Genomic DNA, 25312 nt, shown 5'->3' on the forward strand with positions numbered 1-25312 from the left:
ATATATATATATATATATATATATATATATATATATATATACACACATATATATTGTGTGTGTTTACAATCGCATAGCTTACTTTAGTTTGCTGTGTTTTATTAGCTTTACTTTTGTACATATATGAGCACTTCTCAAACTCACTTCTCCATGAGGGAGAGAAAGAAGATTTTTTTTTTTTTTGATCGCTTGGCTGCCGTTTAGTTTTACAGTATCTGTGCATGGCTGGAAATTCCATCAGTCTTCTGAAAGTGTTTTTTAATGTTTAAATAACCATTGTTGATTACGATAAAATTAACTTCTAAGAAGCTAAACAGCTGTGTTTAGGTGTACTGGTTTGTCATGTTTTTCATGTCTTAAGCTTTTGGATGCTGTCAGTGTTTCATAAAAAAGTGTTGTCGTTTTTTTCTTTAGTAGGACTTTCTACTAAAAGAGTTGTTCCAAGTTGTCTCTTAAGAAAGCTGGGGAGTGCTCTCATGTGGTTATAATGCTGCATTTATCGAATTTGTAAAATAATTAATTCAAAATCAATCAAATAAAACCTAGTTATGGCTCTGTGGTCTTGAGATAGGCCTATTCCATTAACCATTGCCACTGTTTAAAAAGACAACTACCAGTTTTTTGAAGCCATTTTACATGTTAATCTAATCAAGTGATGTTTGAGCGTATTGAAATAGTATTTTTAATTCGATAATGTCTGCTTTTTCTATTGCCATCATATCATCAAAGTGTTTCCAACTCCAAGGGTGTATGTACTGCACTATATACAGTAAGTCTTGTGATCAGTATAGCAAAAACTAAATTAACAAACTGGTTTAATGAAGTGTGTGTGTGTGTGTGTGTGTGTGTGTGTGTGTGTGTGTGTGTGTGTGTGTGTGTGTGTGTGTGTGTGTGTGTGTGTATATACATACATACACAGAAATATGTACATGTATATATACATGCGTGTATATACACATGTGTATATTTATACATATATATGTATATATATATGTGTGTGTTTATATATATAGTGTGTGTGTATATATATAGTTTGTGTTTGTGTGTATATATATATATATATATTGTGTGTGTGTGTATAAATACACACACATTTTTGTGTGTGTGTATATATGTATATATACACACATATATGTGTATGTATATATACACACGTGTGTATGTATATAGTGTGTGTATATGTATGTATATATATATATATATATATATATATATATATATATATATATATATATATATATATATATATATATATATGTGTGTGTGTATATATATTATACAAATTATTGACTTTCCACAGAACATCACTGGCGACATTGTAAGAGGCTATTTGTTTGTCATAACACTTGCGCTCGCTCCTAAATCACATGGACTGATGATTAACGTCATTAAAATGTTTAATTCTCATGGATGTCTGTCTCTATTATGAAATTACACAACCATAAAGGTTATTCAATTTGCAATCAATGTGACATTTTAAGGTGCGAGGAAAATACTTTCTGCAATTTGGAATTGTAATCCTTAGATCTGGATATATATTGGGCCATTTATTTTTTTGTGTTATAGTTTAGTCGCCGTTTTGTGTGTGTGTGTGTGTGTGTGTGTGTGTGTTTTTATTGATGAAAACAGTGACGCTACATTTTTTTTGTACAAGGCCTAAGTATTGAGTTTTTCGTTCAGATCTGACACTTGAGAATAATGCATGAAAATCGATCTTCTCATGCCCATCATAACTAAGCGAATACTCTTGAATCTTAACTGCAATGTATGTATGTCTTGTTTGTTTTTTTTTATAAAAAAATTGTATCAAATTGATGTCAGATCTGTTTCTGTTCGGACTGAAGTGGTTTTGAAAGGTTGACTTGCGTAAAGTTTTTTTAAATTTTTTTTTCAGTTTAGGCAAACTTACATTTTTTGCCGTGAGTGTTTTTTAAAAGGACATCTTATAGCTAAAATGTTTTTAAATCTTAAAAAGCATTTTTTCTTTGCTCCTGAGTGCAGTTTTTAGTAATGACCATTAGGGGGAAGCAAACAGCTCGCGTTAACCCTGTCGAGTTTGAACTCTACCTTCTTTGTATTATTGGCTTGCTATTCAGACACTGCAGCTTTTAGGTTCGTTTATTATCAATATGTTTGTCTGAAATGACAAAAGTTAAACTGCATGATAAAATTGAGGTATTGAGCAATATTGCTGAGGTTAAAAGGACGAGATGTACAATATGTAAAATTGCACATTATTGCTTAACACAAGTCGGATGGATAATGCAAATGATTCAGTTTACTTGCCTGGAGTGTTTTACATGTCATTTCAATATATTTTTGTTCAAACTCTTTCATTGTGCCGTATACTTCAATTCAATGGCATTTACAGGATAGTAACAGTCAGTGATTAAATGTAGTTAAGCTACAGGGGAAGCTATCCCCAATGAATTGTAGCAAGTTACGCTACAAGCTACACGGCAAAAGTAGCTTGCTACATTTAACATCATTTCTATCTATGGGCCCACATGTATAATAAGTACCACTGATAGTCACACACACAGTAGGTGTGGTGAAATTACTCTCTGCATTTGACCCATCTCCTTGTTCCACCCCCTGGGAGGTGAGGGGAGCAGTGAGCAGCAGCGGTGGCCGTGCTCAGGAATCATTTTGGGGATTTAACCCCCCCAATTCCAACCCTTGATGCTGAGTGCCAAGCAGGGAGGAAATGGCTCCCATTTTTATAGTCTTTGGAGTGTACAAATTAGGGGTGTGTGAAAAAATCGATTCGAATTTGAATCGCGATTCTCACGTGCGATTCAGAATCGATTCTCATTTTTTAAAAATCGATGTTTTTATTTTTTTTTTGTATTATTTTTTTAATTTATTTTTTTTTATTTTTTATTAATCAATCCAAAAAAACAATACACAGCAATACCATAACAATGCAATCCAATTCCAAAACCAAACCCGACCCAGCAACACTCAGAACTGCAATAAACAGAGCAATTGAGAGGAGACACAAACACGACACAGAACAAACCAAAAGTAGTGAAACAAAAATGAATATTATCAACAACAGTATCAATATTAGTTACAATTTCAACATAGCAGTGATTAAAAATCCCTCATTGACATTATCATTAGACATTTGTTAAAATAAAAATAAAAAAAACAATAGTGTCACAGTGGCTTACACTTGCATCGCATCTCATAAACTTGACAACACACTGTGTCCAATATTTTCACAAAGATAAAATAAGTCATATTTTTGGTTCATTTAATAGTTCAAACAAATGTACATTATTGCAATCAGTTGATAAAACATTGTCCTTTACAATTATAAAAGCTTTTTACAAAAATCTACTACTCTGCTTGCATGTTAGCAGACTGGGGTAGATCCTGCTGAAATCCTATGTATTGAATGAATAGAGAATCCTTTTGAATCTTGGCAAAAATCTTAGCCACACGATTATCAAATGTAATAGGAAAATTAATTCATACTGACCAAACTGGCTTCATGGAAGGTCGACAATCTTCAGACAATACAAGGAAATTGTTTAATGTTATTTACTATGCTAGAAGTCTCCCTTATCCCACAGCAGTATGTACTGTTGATGCGGAGAAGGCATTCGACCGCATAAACTGGTCATTCATGTTTTGCACATTACGTAAATTTGGATTTGGAGATAATTTTATACAATGGATTAAGATGCTTTATACAAGGCCCATGGCATCAGTCAAAACCAATAATCATATTTCAGAACCTTTTTTGTTAAAAAGAGGAGTAAAACAGGGATGTCATGCATCTGGATTATTATTTAATTTGGTTATTGAACCCTTAGCTGCAAAAATAAGAAGTGAAAATAATATTCATGGTATAAAAATTGGCTCTCAGTATAATAAGCTATCGATGTATTGTGACGATATAATTTTTTTACCTGTCACATGTTAACTCCTCTCTTCTTTATATCAATAATGTCCATCCATCCATCCATTTTCTACCGCTTATTCCCTTCGGGGTCGCGGGGGGCGCTGGAGCCTATCTCAGTCATCACTGAATATGGCTGTTTATCAGGGTATAAAGTTAATTGGGACAAATGTGACATATTACCACTTAATAAACACTGCAAGAAGTTACAAGTTCAGAACTCCAAAATTAAATTGTATTGAATTATTATGGTATTGTTGTGTATTGTTTTCATTTAAAAAAATAAATAAAATCATTTTTTAATCGAGAATCGTGTTGAATTGAAAAAAAAATCGATTTTGAATCGAATCGTGACCCCTAGAATCGATTTTGAATCGAATCGTGGGACACCCAAAGATTCACAGCCCTAGTACAAATGGACCCAATAAGGGCCCATTACGCTGTAAATCTTTATTTAAATGAAGATATGAAATAATCCTAAATGAAATACAATGACTTGGTTTATATTATTGTATATACTAGGTCATAAAATCAGTGTCAGTTGAGTCGGTCCATAGGTTGCCTGTAGGGATTTTTAATGTCCAGCAGATGTCAGTATTTAGTGACACAGTATCAATACAGTTTTGCAATGTGTCGAAACGCTTCATGAGGCCTCATCAACCCATCACTACTACGAACTATCGTCACGTCCGCTTTTCATCCATTCTAACATCGTTCAGACCCACTCACAAGATATGTGCAGCTTCTGTACGCACACACGTGCGAATGCAGCGCATACTTCATCAACAGCGATACAGGTTACACTGAGGGTGCCAGTATAAAAAACTTTAACACTGTTAGAAATATACCCAGAATCCTTTGCAGCAATAACTCTTCCGGGACGCTACAAAATACACCCCCGCTACCACAAACCCCCCCCCCCCCCCCCACACACACACACACACACACACACATCTTGTAGCGTCCCGGAAGAGTTACTGCTGCAAAGGGTTCTGGTTTGGTGTGGATTCACAGTGTGGCGTATATTTCTAACAGTGTTAAAGTTTTTTATTCGGCTACCCTCAGTGTAACCTGTATCACTGTTGATGAAGTATGCGTTGCATTCTAATGTGTGTGCGTGCAGAAGCCGCACATGTTATGTGACTGGGCCAGCACTCGTTGGGCTGGCTGGCTGGCTGGCTGGCTGGCTGGCTGGCTGGCTGGCTGGCTGGCTGGCTGGCTGGCTGGCTGGCGTTTGGAAGACTCCCGGAAGGATCGGCGGGCCAGCTTTAGTGTTAATTTGATATCGCCTCAAGGGCCAAGTGAAATTACACGGTGGCCCGCGGGCCAGAGTTTGACACCCATGCTGTAGAATAAAGGTATTTTTCTGCAGAACTGTTTGCATCGTCACTTTATTTAAGGTGATTGATCTTAACAATTCAAAAAAAATCTGTAAAATAATGGTATTTTTCTGTGGAACTGCCAGCATTGTCACTTCATTAAAGGTGTTTGATCGTAATAATTTGGAAAAACTCTGTAGAATAAAGGTATTTTTCTGCAGAACTGTTTGCATTGTCACTTTATTAAAGGTGGTTGATTTTAATAATTTAGTAAAAATCTGTAAAATTACGATATTTTTCCGCAAAACGTTTCATGAAAATTTCTGTAAATATGTTTTTGATCATTATCTGGTTTACCATGTTTTACTTTAATTTTATGGTTTTTGTTTGGCAGCCGTAGCTGCCAGTAGATGACCGTTTTTTTACAGAATTTTTTTTTACAGTGTACCATTAACTATCTGTCATTTAGCATGGGACACCCTACAACTACCCTAGGGGTCCCAACACCCCACTGCATGTATTTGTTTTAGTTTGCCCTTTCTTTGGCCCACCCCTATAATGATATAAATGTTCTCTACCTACAGTAAAAAAACAGCATCTATCTATATCTTGACAAATAAAAACAATGATTTGTGTGTTGTATGGGAACAGTTGGTAATAGTTATGTGCAGTAAAACCTTTCATGAACTCAACTCCCCTTAGGGTGTGTTCCTAAATTTGTGTTCCACGTTTTCAATGAAGAGAGCAGTTAGGATTTTGGCTGACAGAGTAAACAACTAAAAACTAAGGTTTTGGGCATTGCTTTCTCTCTATGCATACATTTGTCTAAATATGGCTCAGAATCATACTTACCAACCCTCCCGAATTTTCCGGGAGACTACTGAATTTCAGTGCCTCTCCCGAAAATCTCCCGGGACAACCATTCTCCCGAATTTCTTCCGATTTCCAGCCGGACAACAAGGCACGCCCCCTCCAGGTCCATGCGGAACTGAGTGAGGACAGCCTGTCGTCACGTTCGCTTTTTCTCCATATAAACAGCGTGCCGGCCCAGTCACGTTATAACATCTACAGCTTTTGGAGAGTGCACAACTGAGCACACTACAAGAAGGAGACAAAGCAGAAGAACGAAGAAGAGACAGTCATGGCGACGACGAGTGACAGAGAATAGAACGAGGATGGACAATTCAACCTTAAACTCACTCCTTTCCTGCAAATTAAATTTCACAGATGCTGCCCATACCTTCCATCCATCCATCCATCCATCCATCCATCCATTTTCTACCGCTTATTCCCTTCGGGGTCGCGGGGGCACTGGAGCCTATCTCAGCTACAATCGGGCGGAAGGCGGGGTACACCCTGGACAAGTCACCACCTCATTGCAGGGCCAACACAGATAGACAGACAACATTCACACACTAGGGCCAATTTAGTGTTGCCAATCAACCTATCCCCAGGTGCATGTCTTTGGAGGTGGGAGGAAGCCGGAGTACCCGGAGGGAACCCACGCAGTCACGGGGAGGACATGCAAACTCCACACAGAAAGATCCCGAGGCCGGGATTGAACTCACGACTACTCAGGACCTTCGTATTGTGAGGCAGACGCACTAACCCCTCTGCTGCCCCTGCCCATACCTATGCTCCTTCAAAGGCTGTGCTACTGGCTGCAAAGCATTGCACTTTCAAATACAACAATGAGTAGAGAAGAGTAATGTGTATGTATATGTGTAAATAAATGAGCACTGAAATTCAAGTATTTATTTTATTTATATATATATATATATATATATATATATATATATATATATATATATATATATATATATATATATATATATATATATATATATATATATATATATATATGTATATACAATTTCCCAATTAATATGGAAACGGGGTTTGTATATATATATATATATATATATATATATAGCTAGAATTCACTAAAAGTCAAGTATTTCTTTTATATATATATATATATATATATATATATATATATATATATATATATATATATATATATATATATATATATATATATATATATATATATACATATATATATATATATACAAACCCCGTTTCCATATGAGTTGGGAAATTGTGTTAGATGTAAATATAAACGGAATACAATGATTTGCAAATCCTTTTCAACCCATATTCAATTGAATGCACTACATAGACAAGATATTTGATGTTTAAACTCATAAACTTTTTTTTTTTGCAAATAATAATTAGAATTTCATGGCTGCAACACGTGCCAAAGTAGTTGGGAAAGGGCATGTTCAACACTGTGTTACATGGCCTTTCCTTTTAACAACACTCAGTAAACGTTTGGGAACTGAGGAGACACATTTTTTAAGCTTCTCAGGTGGAATTCTTTCCCATTCTTGCTTGATGTACAGCTTAAGTTGTTCAACAGTTGTGGTATTTTAGGCTTCATAGTGCGCCACACATTTTCAATGGGAGACAGGTCTGGACTACAAGCAGGCCAGTCTAGTACCCGCACTCTTTTACTATGAAGCCACATTGATGTAACACGTGGCTTGGCATTGTCTTGCTGAAATAAGCAGGGGCGTCCATGGTAACGTTGCTTGGATGGCAACATATGTTGCTCCAAAACCTGTATGTACCTTTCAGCATTAATGGCGCCTTCACAGATGTGTAAGTTACCCATGTCTTGGGCACTAATACACCCCCATACCATCACAGATGCTGGCTTTTCACCTTTGCGCCTATAACAATCCGGATGGTTCTTTTCCTCTTTGGTCCGGAGGACACGACGTCCACAGTTTCCAAAAAAAATTTGAAATGTGGACTCGTCAGACCACAGAACACTTTTCCACTTTGTATCAGTCCATCTTAGATGAGCTCAGGCCCAGCGAAGCCGACGGCGTTTCTGGGTGTTGTTGATAGACGGTTTTCGCCTTGCATAGGACAGTTTTAACTTGCACTTACAGATGTAGCGACCAACTGTAGTTACTGACAGTGGGTTTCTGAAGTGTTCCTGAGCCCATGTGGTGATATCCTTTACACACTGATGTCGCTTATTGATGCAGTACAGCCTGAGGGATTGAAGGTCACGGGCTTAGCTGCTTACTTGCAGTGATTTCTCCAGATTCTCTGAACCCTTTGATGATATTACGGACTGTAGATGGTGAAATCCCTAAATTCCTTGCAATAGCTGGTTGAGAAAGGTTTTTCTTAAACTGTTCAACAATTTGCTCACGCATTTGTTGACAAAGTGGTGACCCTCGCCCCATCCTTGTTTGTGAATGACTGAGCATTTCATGGAATCTACTTTTATAGCCAATCATGGCACCCACCTGTTCTCAATTTGCCTGTTCACCTGTGGGATGTTCCAAATAAGTGTTTGATGAGCATTCCTCAACTTTATCAGTATTTATTGCCACCTTTCCCAACTTCTTTGTCACGTGTTGCTGGCATCAAATTCTAAAGTTAATGATTATTTGCAACAAAAAAAATGTTTATCAGTTTGAACATCAAATATGTTGTCTTTGTAGCATATTCAACTGAATATGGGTTGAAAATGATTTGCAAATCATTGTATTCCGTTTATATTTACATCTAACACAATTTCCCAACACATATGGAAACAGGGTTTGTATATATATATATATATATATATATATATATATATATATATATATATATATATATATATATATATATATATATATATATATATATATGTATATATATATATATATATATATATATATATATATATATATATATATATATATATATATATATATATATATATATATATATATATATATAAGAAACACTTGAATTCCAGGGTGTACCCCGCCTTCCGCCTGATTGTAGCTGAGATAGGCTCCAGCGCCCCCCGCGACCCCGAAGGGAATAAGCGGTAGAAAATGGATGGATGGATGAATTTCAGTGAATTCTAGCTATAAATATACTCCTCCCCCTTAACCCCGCCCCCCGACCCCCGACCCCACCCACCTCAAAGCGCCCCCCCCCCCCCCCCCCCCCCCATCTAATCTGTATGAGAGAATCCCTCTGCCATTTTCAAGTATGTCATGTGACATGAGTGCGTGACTGTTGTGATTCTGCTTCCTGGTTTCGATGACCCGCCTTATCTTGCCTCCAATTGGCCAGCCCGTAATGTTTCGCTCCCTAACCTTAGCCAATTGTGACTCATCATACGAACACCAACCAATCATCATGGATTCTCTCCGTATGTATGGATGTTCTCATTCATCCAGGTCATTTTATTATCTCCATATTTTGTGGGGGCTTGGATTCACAGTCCATTTTTTTCTCTTTGTAGCTTTGTAGCTAAACTACTCGCTACATTGGTCTAAAAGTAGCTAAGCTACAGGACAAGCTACTTGTTAAAAAAGTAGCTAAGCTAACACCAAGCTACTGGAAAATGTAGTTAAGCTACGTAACTTAGCTACATGTAGCTTGTTACTCGCCATCACTGGTAGTAGTGCACTGTTTTATTGCTTGAGTGCGTGTACAGCATGAGTCACTCTCCTCTCATGTGATTGGACGTAGCCTTGGGTGAGGGTGGGAGTGGGAGTGGGAGGTCTTCAGGGTTGCCTGTCAAAAGCTGCTTTGCTCCATTCACACATTCATATGCATGCACCGTTAGAGAGAGAGAGAGAGAGAGAGAGTGCTTCATTCAAAAAAAGGAGCGTGTTCCTTCATAAAAGATGCAATAAGAAAGACAAGAAGATATCAAAGAGATACTTTGAAACCTTGTTGGTGACCTAAAAATAGTAAAGCAGGATATCTCATGCTGGCTGGTGAGTCCATTTACTTTAAATCATCTGTTTTATTATATGAAGTTAATATCCTAAAATATCAGTTAATATTTGTGTGTATGTCCGTTCATGTGTGTGTGTCTGTGTTGTCTTGTGTGCCATCCTCTAAATCATGGGTGTCAAACTCTGGCCCGCGGGCCAAAATTGGCCCGCTGTGTAATTTCACTTGGCCCTTGAGGCGATATCAAATTAACAATAGAGCTGGCCCGCCGATTATATACAGTGGCGGTGCCGCGGTAACACCGCATTCACCGCTAATTCTCATACTTGCCAACCCTCCCGGGAGACTCCCAAATTTCAGTGCCCCTCCCGAAAATTGTCACGTCCGCTTTTCATCCAGTCCAACGAGTGCTGGCCCAGTCACATAATATGTGCAGCTTCTGCACGCACACACAAGTGAATGCAAGCATACTTGATCAACAGTGATACAGGTTACACTGAGGGTGACGTATAAACAACTTTAACACTGTTAGAAATATGCGCCACACTGTGAACCCACACCAAACAAGAATGACAAACACATTTCGGGAGAACATCTGCACCGTAACACAACATAAACACAACAGAACAAATACCCAGAACCCTTTGCAGTACTAACTCTTCCGGGACGCTGCAAGGTGTGTGGGGGGGGGTTGGTGTTAGCAGGGGGTGTATTTTGTAGCGTCCCGGAAAAGTTAGTGCTGCAAAGGGTTCTGTGTATTTGTTCTGTTGTGTTTATGTTGTGTTACGGTGCGGATGTTCTCCCGAAATGTGTTTGTCATTCTTGTTTGGTGGGGATTCACAGTGTGGCATATATTTCTAACAGCGTTAAAGTTGTTTATATGGCCACCCTCAGTGTAACCTGTATCGCTGTTGATCAAGGATGCGTTGCATTCACGTGTGTGTGCGTACAGAAGCCGCACATATCTTGTGACTTGGCCGGCACGTTGTTAGAATGGATGAAAAGCGGACGTGACGACAGCTCGTAGAGGACGTTAAAGGCAGTGCCTTTAAGGCACGCCCCCAAGACTGTGGTCCGGTTGGCCTATGAGTTATAATGACGGATGAACACCTTCGTTCGATAATGAAGGTTGCCTCAGCTCAAAGCCTGAGCCCCGACATTACTGAACTTGCATCCAAGAAAAGATGGCAGGTATCTGGCTTGGGCACATCAGATTAGATCAGTGTGTTGCAAACTGAGCAGTTTAAAGTCCTGAATGGTTTATTCATTGTTATTTTATTTTCAAATTTATTAGCCTGTGGAAAAAGTTAATGTTGATATTTACCTCAGAAGGCTGCAAATAGAAAATAGGCATTACATTTTTATTTAAATTGTATTTGATATGCCATTCATATTTTTTAATTATTATTATTATTATTTGAAACTCGATTTTGCATGTCACTATAAAGTTATATAAGCCTTGCTTGTTCAATATTCAATGCAAAAGTTGTTTGGTCCCTATTAAAAGGTTAATTTGTTCAACCTTGGCCCGCGGCTTTGTTCAGTTTTAAATTTTGGCCCACTCTGTATTTGAGTTTGACACCCCTGCTCTAAATTGACACAAATCCGCACTCCAGAACTTGCACCAGGTAGATTGTAACTTTTGTATTCGGCATTGTATGCGTAGTGCAGTATTTGAATGCACCACTGTGCCTGTGCAGGCATGCTGAAGCGCACCAAATACAGTCGTCTACATGAGGACTCAAGAACCACCCTGGAGGATTCGCCTGCACACGATCCACCATCCACCCTGAGGGACTTCATCCTCAACAGCCCATCACAAAGTCATGTCTCCCAGCAGAGCTTGAGCACTGACAGACCCTCAGACAGAAGTCCTAATGTGAGCCATCCACCCAAACGACCAATGACCTTCCATCACATGTGCAGCTTTCCCCGGACTCCAAGTGCTCTTTCGACCTGCACTCTACACAAACAGTGCTGCTCAGTGGTCCACAGAGTGGTCCACCATCACATAAAGGTATGTGACACGTGTACATGCATACAAAGCTATCCTTTGTGTGTCATTTTGGTTGTTTGATGATATACCTGAAGTACATGCGTGCCTTTTGCTATGCTCCATCCAGACCACGACCCCCTCCTCTCAGGCAGCTTACTGTGTCGGCAGTAGTGACTCATCCTAGCTCTGCACTCTGCTAGTGTGTGTGTGTGTACCTTGTATCTAAGAACTAGGTGATAATGTGCAAGTCGTGTATGCTGTAAACAAGCACACATACAGTATGTACAGTACGTTAAACTCCCACCCACTCACTACAACAGCCGACGCATTTACTAACATGTTAATTCAAGTGTTTGTGTGTGGGCGCAGTCTGTAGTCTTGTAGTAGTGCTTTGCTGATTGGTCTTAGGCCAATATACAGTGCAAAGTTCTAAAATGTAATAACGTCAATTTTGTCCTCAAAATCTTAAAGACAATTCTCCATAATGACAACGTAATAATGTTTAGTTTTTTTAGTTCTGCAAATATATTAAAACAAAAAAAAAAAAATCACATGTACATAAGTATTGACAGCCTTTGCTCAATACTTTGTTGATGAACCTTTGGCAGCAATTACAGCCTCAAGTCTATTTGAATTTGATGCCACAAGGTTGTCTCAGCAGATTTGGTCACATTTTCATTAGAACCATAATAAATGATAAATGATAAATGGGTTATACTTGTATAGCGCTTTTCTACCTTCAAGGTACTCAAAGCGCTTTGACAGTATTTCCACATTCACCCATTCACACACACATTCACACACTGATGGCGGGAGCTGCCATGCAAGGCGCTAACCAGCAGCCATCAGGAGCAAGGGTGAAGTGTCTTGCCCAAGGACACAACGGACGTGACTAGGATGGTAGAAGGTGGGGATTGAACCCCAGTAACCAGCAACCCTCCGATTGCTGGCATGGCCACTCTACCAACTTCGCCACGCGAATAAATTCATAAAAGAACCAAACTTCATGAATGTTTTTTGTGACCAACAAGTATGTGCTCCAATCACAAAAAAATAAGAGTTGTAGAAATGATTGGAAACTCAAGACAGCCATGACATTATGTTCTTAACAAGTGTATGTAAACTTTTGATTGTGACTATATATATATATATATATATATATATATATATATATATATATATATATATATATATATATCTTCTTCCACTAATCCGAGGTCGGGTCGCGGGGGCAGCAGCCTAAGCAGAGAAGCCCAGACTTCCCTCTCCCCAGCCACTTCGTCCAGCTCCTCCCGAGGCTTTCACAGGCCAGCCGGGAGACATAGTCTTCCCAACGTGTCCTGGGTCTCACCCCGTGGCCTCCTACCAGTCGGACGTGCCCTAAACATCTCCCTAGGGAGGCGTTCAGGTGGCATCCTGACCAGATGCCCGAACCACCTCATCTGGCTTGTCTCGATGTGGAGAAGCAGCAGCTTTACTTTGAGCTCCTCCCGAATGACAGAGCTTCTCACCTTATCTCTAAGTGAGAGCCCCGCCACCCGGCGGAGTAAACTCATTTCGGTCGCTTGTAACTGTGATCTTGTCCTTTCGGTCATAACCCAAAGCTCATGGCCATAGGTTAGAATGGGAACGTAGATCGACCGGTAAATTGAGAGCTTTGCCTTCCGGCTCAGCTCCTTCTTCACCACAATTAATCGATACAGCGTCCGCATTACTGCAGACGCCGCACCAATCGCCGCCTGTTGTTCTCACGATCCACTCTTCTCTCACTTGTAAACAAGACTCCGAGGTACTTGAACTCTTCCACTTGGGGCAAGATCTCCTCCCCAACCTGGAGATGGCACTCCACTATTTTCCGGGCGAGAACCTCTCGGACTTGGAGGTGCTGATTCCCATCCCAGTCGCTTCACACTCGGCTGCGAACTGATCCAGTGAGAGCTGAAGATACTGGCCATATGAAGCCATCAGGACCACATCATCTGCAAAAAGCAGCGACCTAATCCTGCAGCCACCAAATCAGATCCCCTCAACACCCTGACTGTGCCTAGAAATTCTGTCTATAAAAGTTATGAACAGAATGGTGACAGAATCGTGTTCGTGTGGACATGGTCTTATAGTTGATTGTTTATGTCAAATTCCCCAGCTGAGGATTGAACTATCGTCCTCGCAAACAAAAAGTGAGAGCGTGAGCCAAGTATGGTAAAGATAAGGAATTTTGTCTTGTCATTTATCTTTGTTATTAAAATACAGTGAAAATGGGCATATTTCAAACAAAGTTTCAATTTGTGGTTAATCATTAACAATAAGTCTGACGAAAAATGTTAATCATGTGACAGCCCTATGTACAATATGATTTTGTTTCCCACCCCTCTTCCTTGCAATGCCCCCTATAGAATGCCACCCTGGGTCACTGACACCTTCTGGTAGCTACAACAACAAGCAATCGTTAATTTAACATGTCAATCAAAAGTTGATTGTTCAGTGTGTCTAAAATCCGGAAAGAGTAAGAACAACATGGGAAGGTTTAAAACAGAAAATGCACATCTATCAAAAACAAATGGGCAGAATTTAGAGTCGCCGTCTGTAACCAACCGTAAGAATTAAGCGCCCAAACTTTCTTATTTGTTTGACATTCATTGCTGCAGGGACAAAAGATGGAAAGTAGCCACTGGCTCCAATCTTGCGTATTTACACTTGTCCGTTTAGCAATATGTACTGTCCCTGTTTAAAAAACAAAAACAAATAAAAAGACAAGTCAAGTCAAAAGGAAATCTGATTTAAATACAGAAAAGCTAAGCAAAAGCCATCATTAACATCTGAACAGAAAAAAACAAGTTTAGAATGGGCTAAGGAAAAGCAATCATGGACTATGGATGACAGGATGAAAGTCATATTCAGTGATGAATCACAAATCTACATCGGGCAAGGTGATGATACTGGAACTTTTGTTTGGTGCCGTTCCAATGAGACAACTGCCTGAAGAAAACATGCAAATTTACTCAGTCATTGATGTTTTGAGGCTGCATGTTAGGTAATGGCATGGCTGGTAACAATGGCTGTCATTGCATCTGCAATGAATGCACAAGTTTACATTGACATTTTGGATACTTTTCGTTTGGGGATGATGACAAACTTTTTCAAGATGATAATTTTACCGTGGAGCAAAAACTGTAAAAACTTTCCTTGAAGAAAGATACATAAGGTCAATGTCACACCCTGCAAATAGTCCTGATCGTAATTCTATTGAAAAACTGTGGTGGAAATTGAAGAAAATGCTCCATGACAAGACTCCAACCTGCAAAGCTGATCTGACAACAGCAATCAGAGAAAGTTGGAGAAGGAATGATGAAGATTAGTGTTTGTCACTTGTTAACGCCATGCCTCAGTGATTGAAAGCTGTTATAAAAGCCAGAATACTAGTGGTGTGTCTTTTTTTTGGTTGTTTTTCATGATTCCATACCTTTTTCCTCAGAATCGAGTGATTTTTATTTATTTTTTTAACTCTGCTTGATTTTAAAAAAAATAAACTGTTAACTGACTAAGACCAAATTTTTTCTTGATTTCAGTTAGTTTCTTAAAGCCAGTAAGTTGACATTTGAAAGGACTATGGTTTTGTGTCATGCCTGTTATCAGCATTTTTCTACAAAATTAACTGAGTTAACATCCTCCAAGTCTGGTGATGCCATCATTTCTGCCAGGCCTTGCATTTGTTTTGGGAGAAAGCATCCCCGTTTTTCTCAGCCTTTCTATCATAATTGTATTTATATCCACAAATTGAGGAAGTACATTAACGTCCCTTCCAATTGTGTTGTTAAGTAAGATTTCACACTTGAATCAGTAAGTTAAAAGGTGCTGTGTTGTGTGTTTTGTCAGTACATAGGCAGTGTGGAGGTAACCCAGTCCATGAGAACCCTCGACTTTGACACAAGGAAGCAAGTAACGCGGTAAGATTTTCTCTTTTCCCCTACTACGCTATTGCACTTCTGTACATGCATGCAACATTTCACTGCAGGCATGCAGAACAGTGTAACGAAGAGACATAAGAAAAAGGATCTCAGAGGGGCAAATTTAATAAAACAAATGTACTGCAGGATGCTAAGGGTAACATGTACATAGCAACCTCTGTTTGCAGAAATTATGCACAAGGAATGGGCAGAAAATTCAATTAGGTGAATTTCCTACTAATAATCTTACATACACTTATTACGACAGAGGAAGTCGAGAGAGAGAGAGAGAGTTTTAAATCTATTATGTACAACTTGTCTTCAAAGAGGATAAAATCATTTCCTGGGAAATTTCTGGGTTGCTTCAGAGACACAGATGCTATAATCACAAGCATAAGTATCAGCTTGTTGCTTTTATAATTTGTTTAACAGTATTTTTACTTTAAAAAACATAGCAGTATTACCGACCACAAAAGCAGGGGATATATAATATTATCATGGCAATCCCTAAGACTCATTTGTCCTTATTTCAAGCCAAAGTATGATTTTGAAACTGACACTTTCATGTTAAATGATTTAAATAACAAAATACAAATAGCCTTCAGATATTGATTGTGAGTGCTATAATTTTACAGCAAAACGCAGCTGCTCTTTGCTATATCATAATATGATTATATTATTGAATTACTTTTTCAGGTCTTATGACTGTGTAAGCATCAGTTTGATTTTACAGCAAGAAAAAGTGGACCTTGGAAGCACAAGCTCCTTTGGGATGTTGTAACAATAAATCTAATGAGATGTGTACGACAAAACCAACACATGCAATAAAACATTAGTTAGGGTGACATAAGTAATACACATATTATTGTTTGGACTACACACGGCTCACAAGCAAATTGTGTAACTTCAATAAATAAAAGTAGAATAGTGTACATTTCAAAGAGATTGTGAATGTTCTGCACTGGAATGGAATGGTTCTGTATTGAACAATATTTGATTTAACAGCCAGCGTAAAACCCGAGCAGGTCACAATTTACAGTTTGAAAAAGCATCTTAAATTTGACTTTTATGTTAAATTAAATATACCCTACTTTCGAACGTAACAATTTGGATGATGGATAAGTAAAATTTGTTCTGACATCACAGCTGCGTAACCATAACATAGCTGAGCGCATTTAATTGAAATTTGATTTAAGTGCGATGAGGTGGCGACTTGTCCAGGGTGTACCCCGCCTTTCGCCCAAATGCAGCTGAGATAGGCTCCAGCACCCCCCGCGACCCCAAAAGGGACGAGTGGTAGAAAATGGATGGATGGATGGATGGGCCCTTAAAACATTTCATTTGGAAATTTTGCGAAATGTGACAATATATCCTATTCACCAAAATTAAATGGAAATATCCCATTTAGTCGTTTTTTTTTTAAGTGCAGGTTAGTATGTCAAAAAGTGTACAAGGGAAATGGCATAGCATGTTTAAGAGGAACCACACTTTTTTGGACTTTTGCCTATCATTCATAATCCTTAATTAAGACAAGAACACATGTTTTCCTTTTTTAATGCATTCTAAACAGAACATAAATGCGATCAAAAGTCAGCTTCCAAAGGAGCCCATGGGAGTCGCTCTATTCTACCTATAAAAGCCCTTAAAAAGACATCCAAACACCTCCAATAGAGTTATATACATGCTGTGAGTATATATGTAATGTAATAGCAGGCAGAATTATAATAGCATTTAATATTTACATATTTTGATCATTTTAAGCATACGCGGCGCATTCATTTTCAAAAACGCATCACAACGTTCGTTTTTTTTTTTACAACAACATAACTGATTACTACTCACTGCAGACTTTATGAGAGCCAAAAAACATAATAAAACATCACTTAGTGTACAAGTTGTGCTGTCATTAGTATGCCGACTGCTAAAATCTTGTTATATTTCCGTTGCAATGACGAATGGCTCATAATCCTCCCGAAGATAAGGGATGTTGGAACCAAGTGTCTTTTCGTGTCTTTCTCGCCATTTCCGGGTCCAAATTGGCTGTCAAAGTGTACCAACTTGTCAGAATATGTCCTCATCCTTCTACTAACCAGGTGATAGGCATTTTTTATGATCAACAATAAACTTCCACTAGCAGGGAAGTGAGGAACCAGCTTACCACTCGATGAATAGAGGACCTCCCTTGACTGTTATTTACGTGCATTTCACGAGTTAGAATGCATAAAAAAAAATTACATCCATCGGCATGTCTTTCATTTGTTTTGATTTTGATAATGATTGTGAGCGATAGGCAAACATCCCCCAAAAAGTGCAGTTCGCCTTTAAACTTCTATGATCAATGTGTAGGGCGGCATGGCTTGGTTGCTAGAGTGCTGTGCCAGCAACTTGAGGGTTACAGGTTCGATCCCCACTTCCGCCATCCTTGTCACTGCCGTGTCCTTGGGCAAGATACCAGTGCCACTGGTTTAAATGTAGTTTGTAATGTAATGTTTCACTATGTAAAGCGCTTTGAGTCACGAGAGAAAAGCGCTATATAAATATAACTCAATTCGCATTAATGTCAAAATAACAATAATTCATATAATAATTTACACTTTAGTAAGGCCTTTTGTAGTGTTTTTTTTATGGACTTTTAAAATGTTAACAATATTCATACTGTAAATGATGTCCAATTAAAAATGTGTTCAGTATCTCTATATTTTACTTATTTTCTTATGAAAACCAAAATATAGAACATAGAAACAGAAAACTCATAACCTAATTGAAGAGATAAAATACATGTTTTTGTTTTGACAGTGATTTTGTTTTGAGTTTTTTCATGCATTTCTGTGCTTGTGTGTATTTTACTATACTTTTGGAGTGTGTGTGTGTTTGCATGTGTGTGTGCGTGCGACTGTTTGCGTGCGTGTGTGCAGAGAAGCCATCAACAGACTGTGTAAGAGGCTGTCTGTGAAGACCACAGTGGAAATTAAGAGTGTAAGGCAGGCACACACACACACACACACACACACACACACACACACACACACACACACACACACACACACACACACACACACACACAACACACACACACACACGCACACGCACACACACGCACACACACACATTCGGAAAGAAACACAATAAGACTATTTTGTGTGCGTGTGTCTTTGTGTCATTATAAGCCTAAACACAAGCAGCTGTCTTTTGTACTGGGTCGAAGCAACCTGCAGTTTTCGGGCAGGAAAGTCATCCTCACCGTCTCCGCAGACACCCTCAAGCTTATTGCCGCCTCCTCACAGGTGAGCACTTTAACACAACACACACCTGTCGACGCACATAAATGTCGATTCATGTAATACAACTTTTTTGTATTTCTGTTTTTCAGAGAATAGCCCAACACTCCATCCAGGCGATTTCATTTGCATCAGGAGGAGACCCTGTATGTTTGTATTCTTATGTGGGTCTTACGCTCTCTTGTAATTCAATGTACAGGACTGTTAAATCAACATCCTAAACTAATTACTCTTATCTGCAATCGTTGCAAAGCAACTTTATTTGCAAATGACAGGAATTGGGAAGTTCAGCCTAAGTTTTCTTCACTGTAGGCTGATTGTTAGATGCTCAAATCTAAGCAGTTCTCGTCGACAGTGGCTGCATGCTATGCGGTTCAAATCCTGAATGACAAACATACTGTATACTTGAAATGATTAAAACATTACATCAATTTCATGCTTCTGGCTGCAGCGGCCAAAGATGAATCACAACAAGAAAGTAGTCTGCTGATTTATTTGATTATCTAAGTAATCTTACAGTCATCTTAATGGACCGTATACGACGGTGCAGAACAAGTAAGGTCTAATATTATTCATATTGATTTATTTTATTTTTATTGGTGCCTTGAAATAAAACACCATTACCAGAGATTGAAAATTAATGACTATTGATTTAATCGTTTATAACCGACATCCACAGCAACCCTGTGATTAGTCTGATTAAAATGTTTAGTTTATTATATACTGTATACTGTATATATACACACTTTATAATGTATACTGTATATACACACACTATATACTGTATATATACACACTGTATACTGTATATATACACACACACTATATACTGTATAATATATATTAGTATTACATTTCAGCATTTTTGCTCTTTTAGCCCATCTTTGCTGGGCCCATCTACAATTTAAAAAAATGAGCCACGGCCAGACTTTTGTCACCCTTGGATTAAGTTTTAACATCAAAAATGTCAAAACAAAATAATAATAATAATAATAAAATGTATTCCCCCAAAACACATGTTATTGTATAATCAAACACATCACATGTATACTGTATACTGTATATATACACACTTTATAATGTATACTGTATATACACACACTATATACTGTATATATACACACTGTATACTGTATATATACACACACACTATATACTGTATAATATATATTAGTATTACATTTCAGCATTTTTGCTCTTTTAGCCCATCTTTGCTGGGCCCATCTACAATTTAAAAAAATGAGCCACGGCCAGACTTTTGTCACCCTTGGATTAAGTTTTAACATCAAAAATGTCAAAACAAAATAATAATAATAATAATAAAATGTATTCCCCCAAAACACATGTTATTGTATAATCAAACACATCACATGTTTTAATTTTTCTTTACATGTCCGAAAAGGAGTAGAAAGAAGCAGAGTTTTTAATCCTATACCCCTTTTGTACCTCGAAATAAACTTCAACCAACCAACCAACCAACCAACTAACCAACAGTCAGTTTACTCCAACTAGCATTACAAAACACCAGGTAAACTTTTATTCTGAAGTGTCATTTCAAGCGCAAAACCGAAGTAAACTATTCAAGATTTTAGTATGTGGTAATAAATGATATGCATAAAAAAGCTTGTTTTGAAGCATTCCAATGGTGTTTTCAAGCATAATTACATTGTTAATACAGTGACAGTACACACGCGGTGTGCAGAAAACACCAAATACTAATAACAAAAATACAAAATACTAAAACAATATCTGTACTTACAGTTATATCCAACAAAACCTTATTAACACTGTTTTAGCAGGCGTGGCTAATTTAGCACCCGTCATGTTACGAGCACACTTAGGTGGTCCTTCATTTGAAAATATATTTACATAAACAATCATGTATCTAAAGGCAATACATTCTCGAAAACTACATTGATGTTTGTGTGCTAACACCTTAATGAATAAAAACTACTGTACTGTGTTTACAGGACATGGAAGACTACATTGCATATGTTGCCAAAGATTTTGACAATCAGAGAGGTATTACTTACTATGGGGCTCATGTCAAAATAAGATCTATCGAGTTGCTGAATAAAGAATCACTTCCTGTCCTCTTCCTGTCAGCGTGTCACATCCTGGAGTGTCCTCAAGGTAGAGCAGCAGAGGTCATCAGCAGCATCGGTCGGGCCTTTGAGTCTCAGTTCCGACAGCTTCTCGGTCACACGCCGTCTCTCGTCTCCGCTGATCCCAGGTCAGCATACCAGATCTTGTTCAGTATATCAGGTCAAGCACAAAACTGTCAGTTTAGGGGGTATTCCAGGAAGAAGCAAGAGCTTATAATGTCCTGCCCCATCACTTAGATATAATCATCTTATTCTAAATCAACAACAGAACACATGATAACCTTATTCAACAAAATTAATTTAGTATATATTATAACATATTTTATATTATAGAATATAGGCTTTTACAAACTCTTGAGAGTCAGGTTCCAGAACAGCGGATCTCAATTAGTTCAATAAACCCAGAGTATGCTGATTCTGAGTTAAGACCACAATAAAAAGACATAATCAATGGAGTGCTGATTCTACAATTCACTATGGCAACTGGGGGCAGAAAAGGGCCTATTTCTTTACCCAGATGGAAGTGAAAGTGTTAACGTGTGTTTAAAATTAATATACGCAAACATTTTTTTTTTTCTATTCTTAGAAAGTCATACAGGAAAATAATATTGGACTAGGTGGGAGACAATTACTGCCAATGTTAATGCATAAGTTTGAATGCAGCAGTTTATTGAAAAATAGAAAATTGATATAAAAAAAAAACAACATACTTTATTTCAAAGATTTTACTAAATTATACCATACTGTATATTGTCCTTTAATATTGCCTTATTTAAATAAACAATAACTACAGTGAATGTCATATATTAAGAAAATAAATAGAGAAATAAAAAATAAAAAATAGTCGGAGAACTACAAAATATACTTATTTCATAATTTTAATAGATGGCGTTCTTACCTATGCTTATCATATATGTATATATGCGTGTGTGTGCGTGTGTGTGTTTTAAGTATGTGTGTGTGTGTGTGTGTGTGTGTGTGTGTGTGTGTGTGTGTGTGTGTGTGTGTGTGTGTGTGTGTGTGTGTGTGTGTGTGTGTGTGTGTGTGTGTGTGTGTATACATACAGATATATGTATAAGTACATACATATATGTATAAGTACAGTATATGCATACAGTATATAAATATATGTATATACTTATATGTATATACTGGATATATATCATACTTGCCAACCTTGAGACCTCCGATTCCGGGTGGGGGGTGGGGTGGGGCGTGGTCGGGGTGGGGCGGGGCGGGGCAGGGGCGTGGTTAAGAGGGGAGGAGTATATTTACAGCTAGAATTCACCAACTCGAGTATTTCATGTATATTTCATATACACATATATATATATATATATATATATATATATATATATATATATACTAGGGCTGCAACTAACGATTAATTTGATAATTGATTAATCTGTCGATTATTACTTCGATTAATCGATTAATAATCGGATAAAAGAGACAATCTACATTTCTATCCTTTAAAGTATTTTATTGGGAAAAAAACAGCATACTGGCACCATACTTATTTTGATTATTGTTTCTCAGCTGTTTGTACATGTTGCAGTTTATAATAAAGGTTTATTTAAAAAAAAACTTTTTTAAAAAAAAGCCTCTGCACATGCGCATAGCATAGATCCAACGATTCGATGACTAAATTAATCGGCAACTATTTTTATAATCGATTTTAATCGATTTTAATCGATTTAATCGATTAGTTGTTGCAGCCCTAATATATACATATATATATATATATATATATATATATATATATATATATATATACATATATATATATATATATATCAGTGGCGTGCGGTGAGGTTCATGTCAGGTGAGGCACTGACTTCATCACAGTCAGATTTACAAACTTATGAACCCTAAAGAGTATCTTATTCACCATTTGATTGGCAGCAGTTAACGGGTTATGTTTAAAAGCTCATACCAGCATTCTTCCCTGCTTGGCACTCAGCATCAAGGGTTGGAATTGGGGGTTAAATCACCAAAAATGATTCCCAAGCACGGCGCCGCTGCTGCTCACTGCTCCCCTCACCTCCCAGGGGGTGATCAAGGGGATGGGTCAAATGCAGAGGTCAAATTTCACCACACCTAGTGTGTGTGAGACAATCATTGGTACTTTAACTTAACTTTAACTTTACACTTACAAACTGTAGCACACAAAAAAGCACATTTAATAAAAAAAAACGTTATTATGGTCTTACCTTTACTTATAAGTGCGGGAACAGTGGTGTTCGTGTTGGAAGAGTTGTGAATGAATGAAATATGAAATCCGCGCTGCAGTCTGCAGGTGTACCTAATGTTGTGTCCCTACGGTCGTTCGCGGCTCCTCCAGCACGAGTATTGTTGTTTTTGCACTTTTTGGCTTCTTAAGTGACTTTTTTTGGGTGGATTCGGTCTTGCACGTGGAGGGTTTGGGTGTGGGCTTTGGTTGGTGTGGCGCTCCCGTCGGGCGGTGCATTCTGCGGCGGAGATGCTTGGCACCGGGAGGCGGGGTTATGATGCGAGCCTCTCACAGTGCGTCTTCGCAGCAGTTTTATGAATGCTCAGCACAAGAAATACGTTACACACATACAGTTGTTGACAAAATACACTGTACATTATATACCTCAGCTAACTAAACTATGGAAATGTATAATATAATTCATATAGCAATACGGTCTCACTGCACAGCAGGCCAGCAGTTAGCCGAGTCATTGTGCACAATCCATGTTGAGGCACAACTGAGTGACGTTCCTCAACTGGCTGCTGATCACCGCACCGTCTCTTCTCAGTATTTGAACGGCAAATGTGAAAATAAAAATAAAAATAATCTAAAACTGGTGAAGTTAAATGGAAAATAACTTTAGTATAATCACTGGATACATATAACAATTTAATAAATGTTTTTTTCTTTTTACATTTTTTTTCTTTCCATGATGGCAGGTGAGGCCGTGCCTCCCCTGCCTCTAGTGACTGCACGCCACTGATATATATATATATATATATATATATATATATATATATATATATATATATATATATATATATATATATATATATATATATATATATATATATATATATATATATATATATATATATATATATATATATATATATATATATATATATATGTATGAAATACTTGACTTTCAGTGAATTCTAGCTACATATATATATATATATATATATATATATATATATATATGTATATGTATATGTATATGTGTATATATATATATATATATATATATATATATATATATATATATATATATATATATATATATATATATATATATATATATATATATATATGTATGAAATACTTGACTTTCAGTGAATTCTAGCTACATATATATATATATATATATATATATATATATATATATATATATATATATACTGTATATATATATATATATATGTATATGTATATGTGTATATATATATATATATATATATATATATATATATATATATATATATATATATACATATATATATATATATACATACATGTATATATATATATATATATATATATATATATATATATATATATATATATATATATATACAGTGGGGCAAAAAAGTATTTAGTCAGCCACCGATTGTGCAAGTTCTCCCACTTAAAATGATGACAGAAGTCTGTAATTTTCATCGTAGGTACACTTCAACTGTGAGAGACAGAATGTGAAAAAAAATCCAGGAATTCACATTGTAAGAATTTTAAAGAATTTATTTGTAAATTATGGTGGAAAATAAGTATTTGGTCACTTCAAACAAGGAAGATCTTTGGCTCTCACAGACCTGTAACTTCTTCTTTAAGAAGCTCTTCTGTCCTCCACTCGTTACCTGTATTAATGGCACCTGTTTGAACATGTTATCTGTATAAAAGACACCTGTCCACAGCCTCAAACAGTCAGACTCCAAACTCCACTATGGCCAAGACCAAAGAGCTGTCGAAGGACACCAGGAAAATAATTGTAGACCTGCACCAGACTG

General features: G+C 37.3%; 1 protein-coding gene across 2 annotated transcripts in view; it reads left to right on the forward strand.

Annotated features, from left to right (window-relative positions):
* The first annotated feature begins 9411 nt into the window (after window positions 1-9411).
* Window positions 9412-25312, forward strand: part of LOC133663591 (SHC-transforming protein 4-like) — a 38420-nt gene continuing 22519 nt past the window's right edge. Inside the window, exons 1-8 of one of the 2 annotated variants that reach the window (XM_062068177.1) lie at window positions 9412-9457; window positions 11691-12007; window positions 15860-15930; window positions 18846-18906; window positions 19098-19214; window positions 19301-19354; window positions 21179-21230; window positions 21315-21441. In XM_062068177.1, coding sequence (XP_061924161.1) covers window positions 9445-9457; window positions 11691-12007; window positions 15860-15930; window positions 18846-18906; window positions 19098-19214; window positions 19301-19354; window positions 21179-21230; window positions 21315-21441 — 812 coding nt within the window. In that variant the 5' untranslated portion in view covers window positions 9412-9444. Of the gene's footprint in view, window positions 9458-9854; window positions 10032-11690; window positions 12008-15859; window positions 15931-18845; window positions 18907-19097; window positions 19215-19300; window positions 19355-21178; window positions 21231-21314; window positions 21442-25312 lie in introns of those variants that run through there. The other variant, XM_062068187.1, reaches the window with a different exon arrangement.

Source organism: Entelurus aequoreus, linkage group LG02, assembly GCF_033978785.1.
Source record: "Entelurus aequoreus isolate RoL-2023_Sb linkage group LG02, RoL_Eaeq_v1.1, whole genome shotgun sequence".
Classification (NCBI taxonomy): Eukaryota; Metazoa; Chordata; class Actinopteri; order Syngnathiformes; family Syngnathidae; genus Entelurus; species Entelurus aequoreus.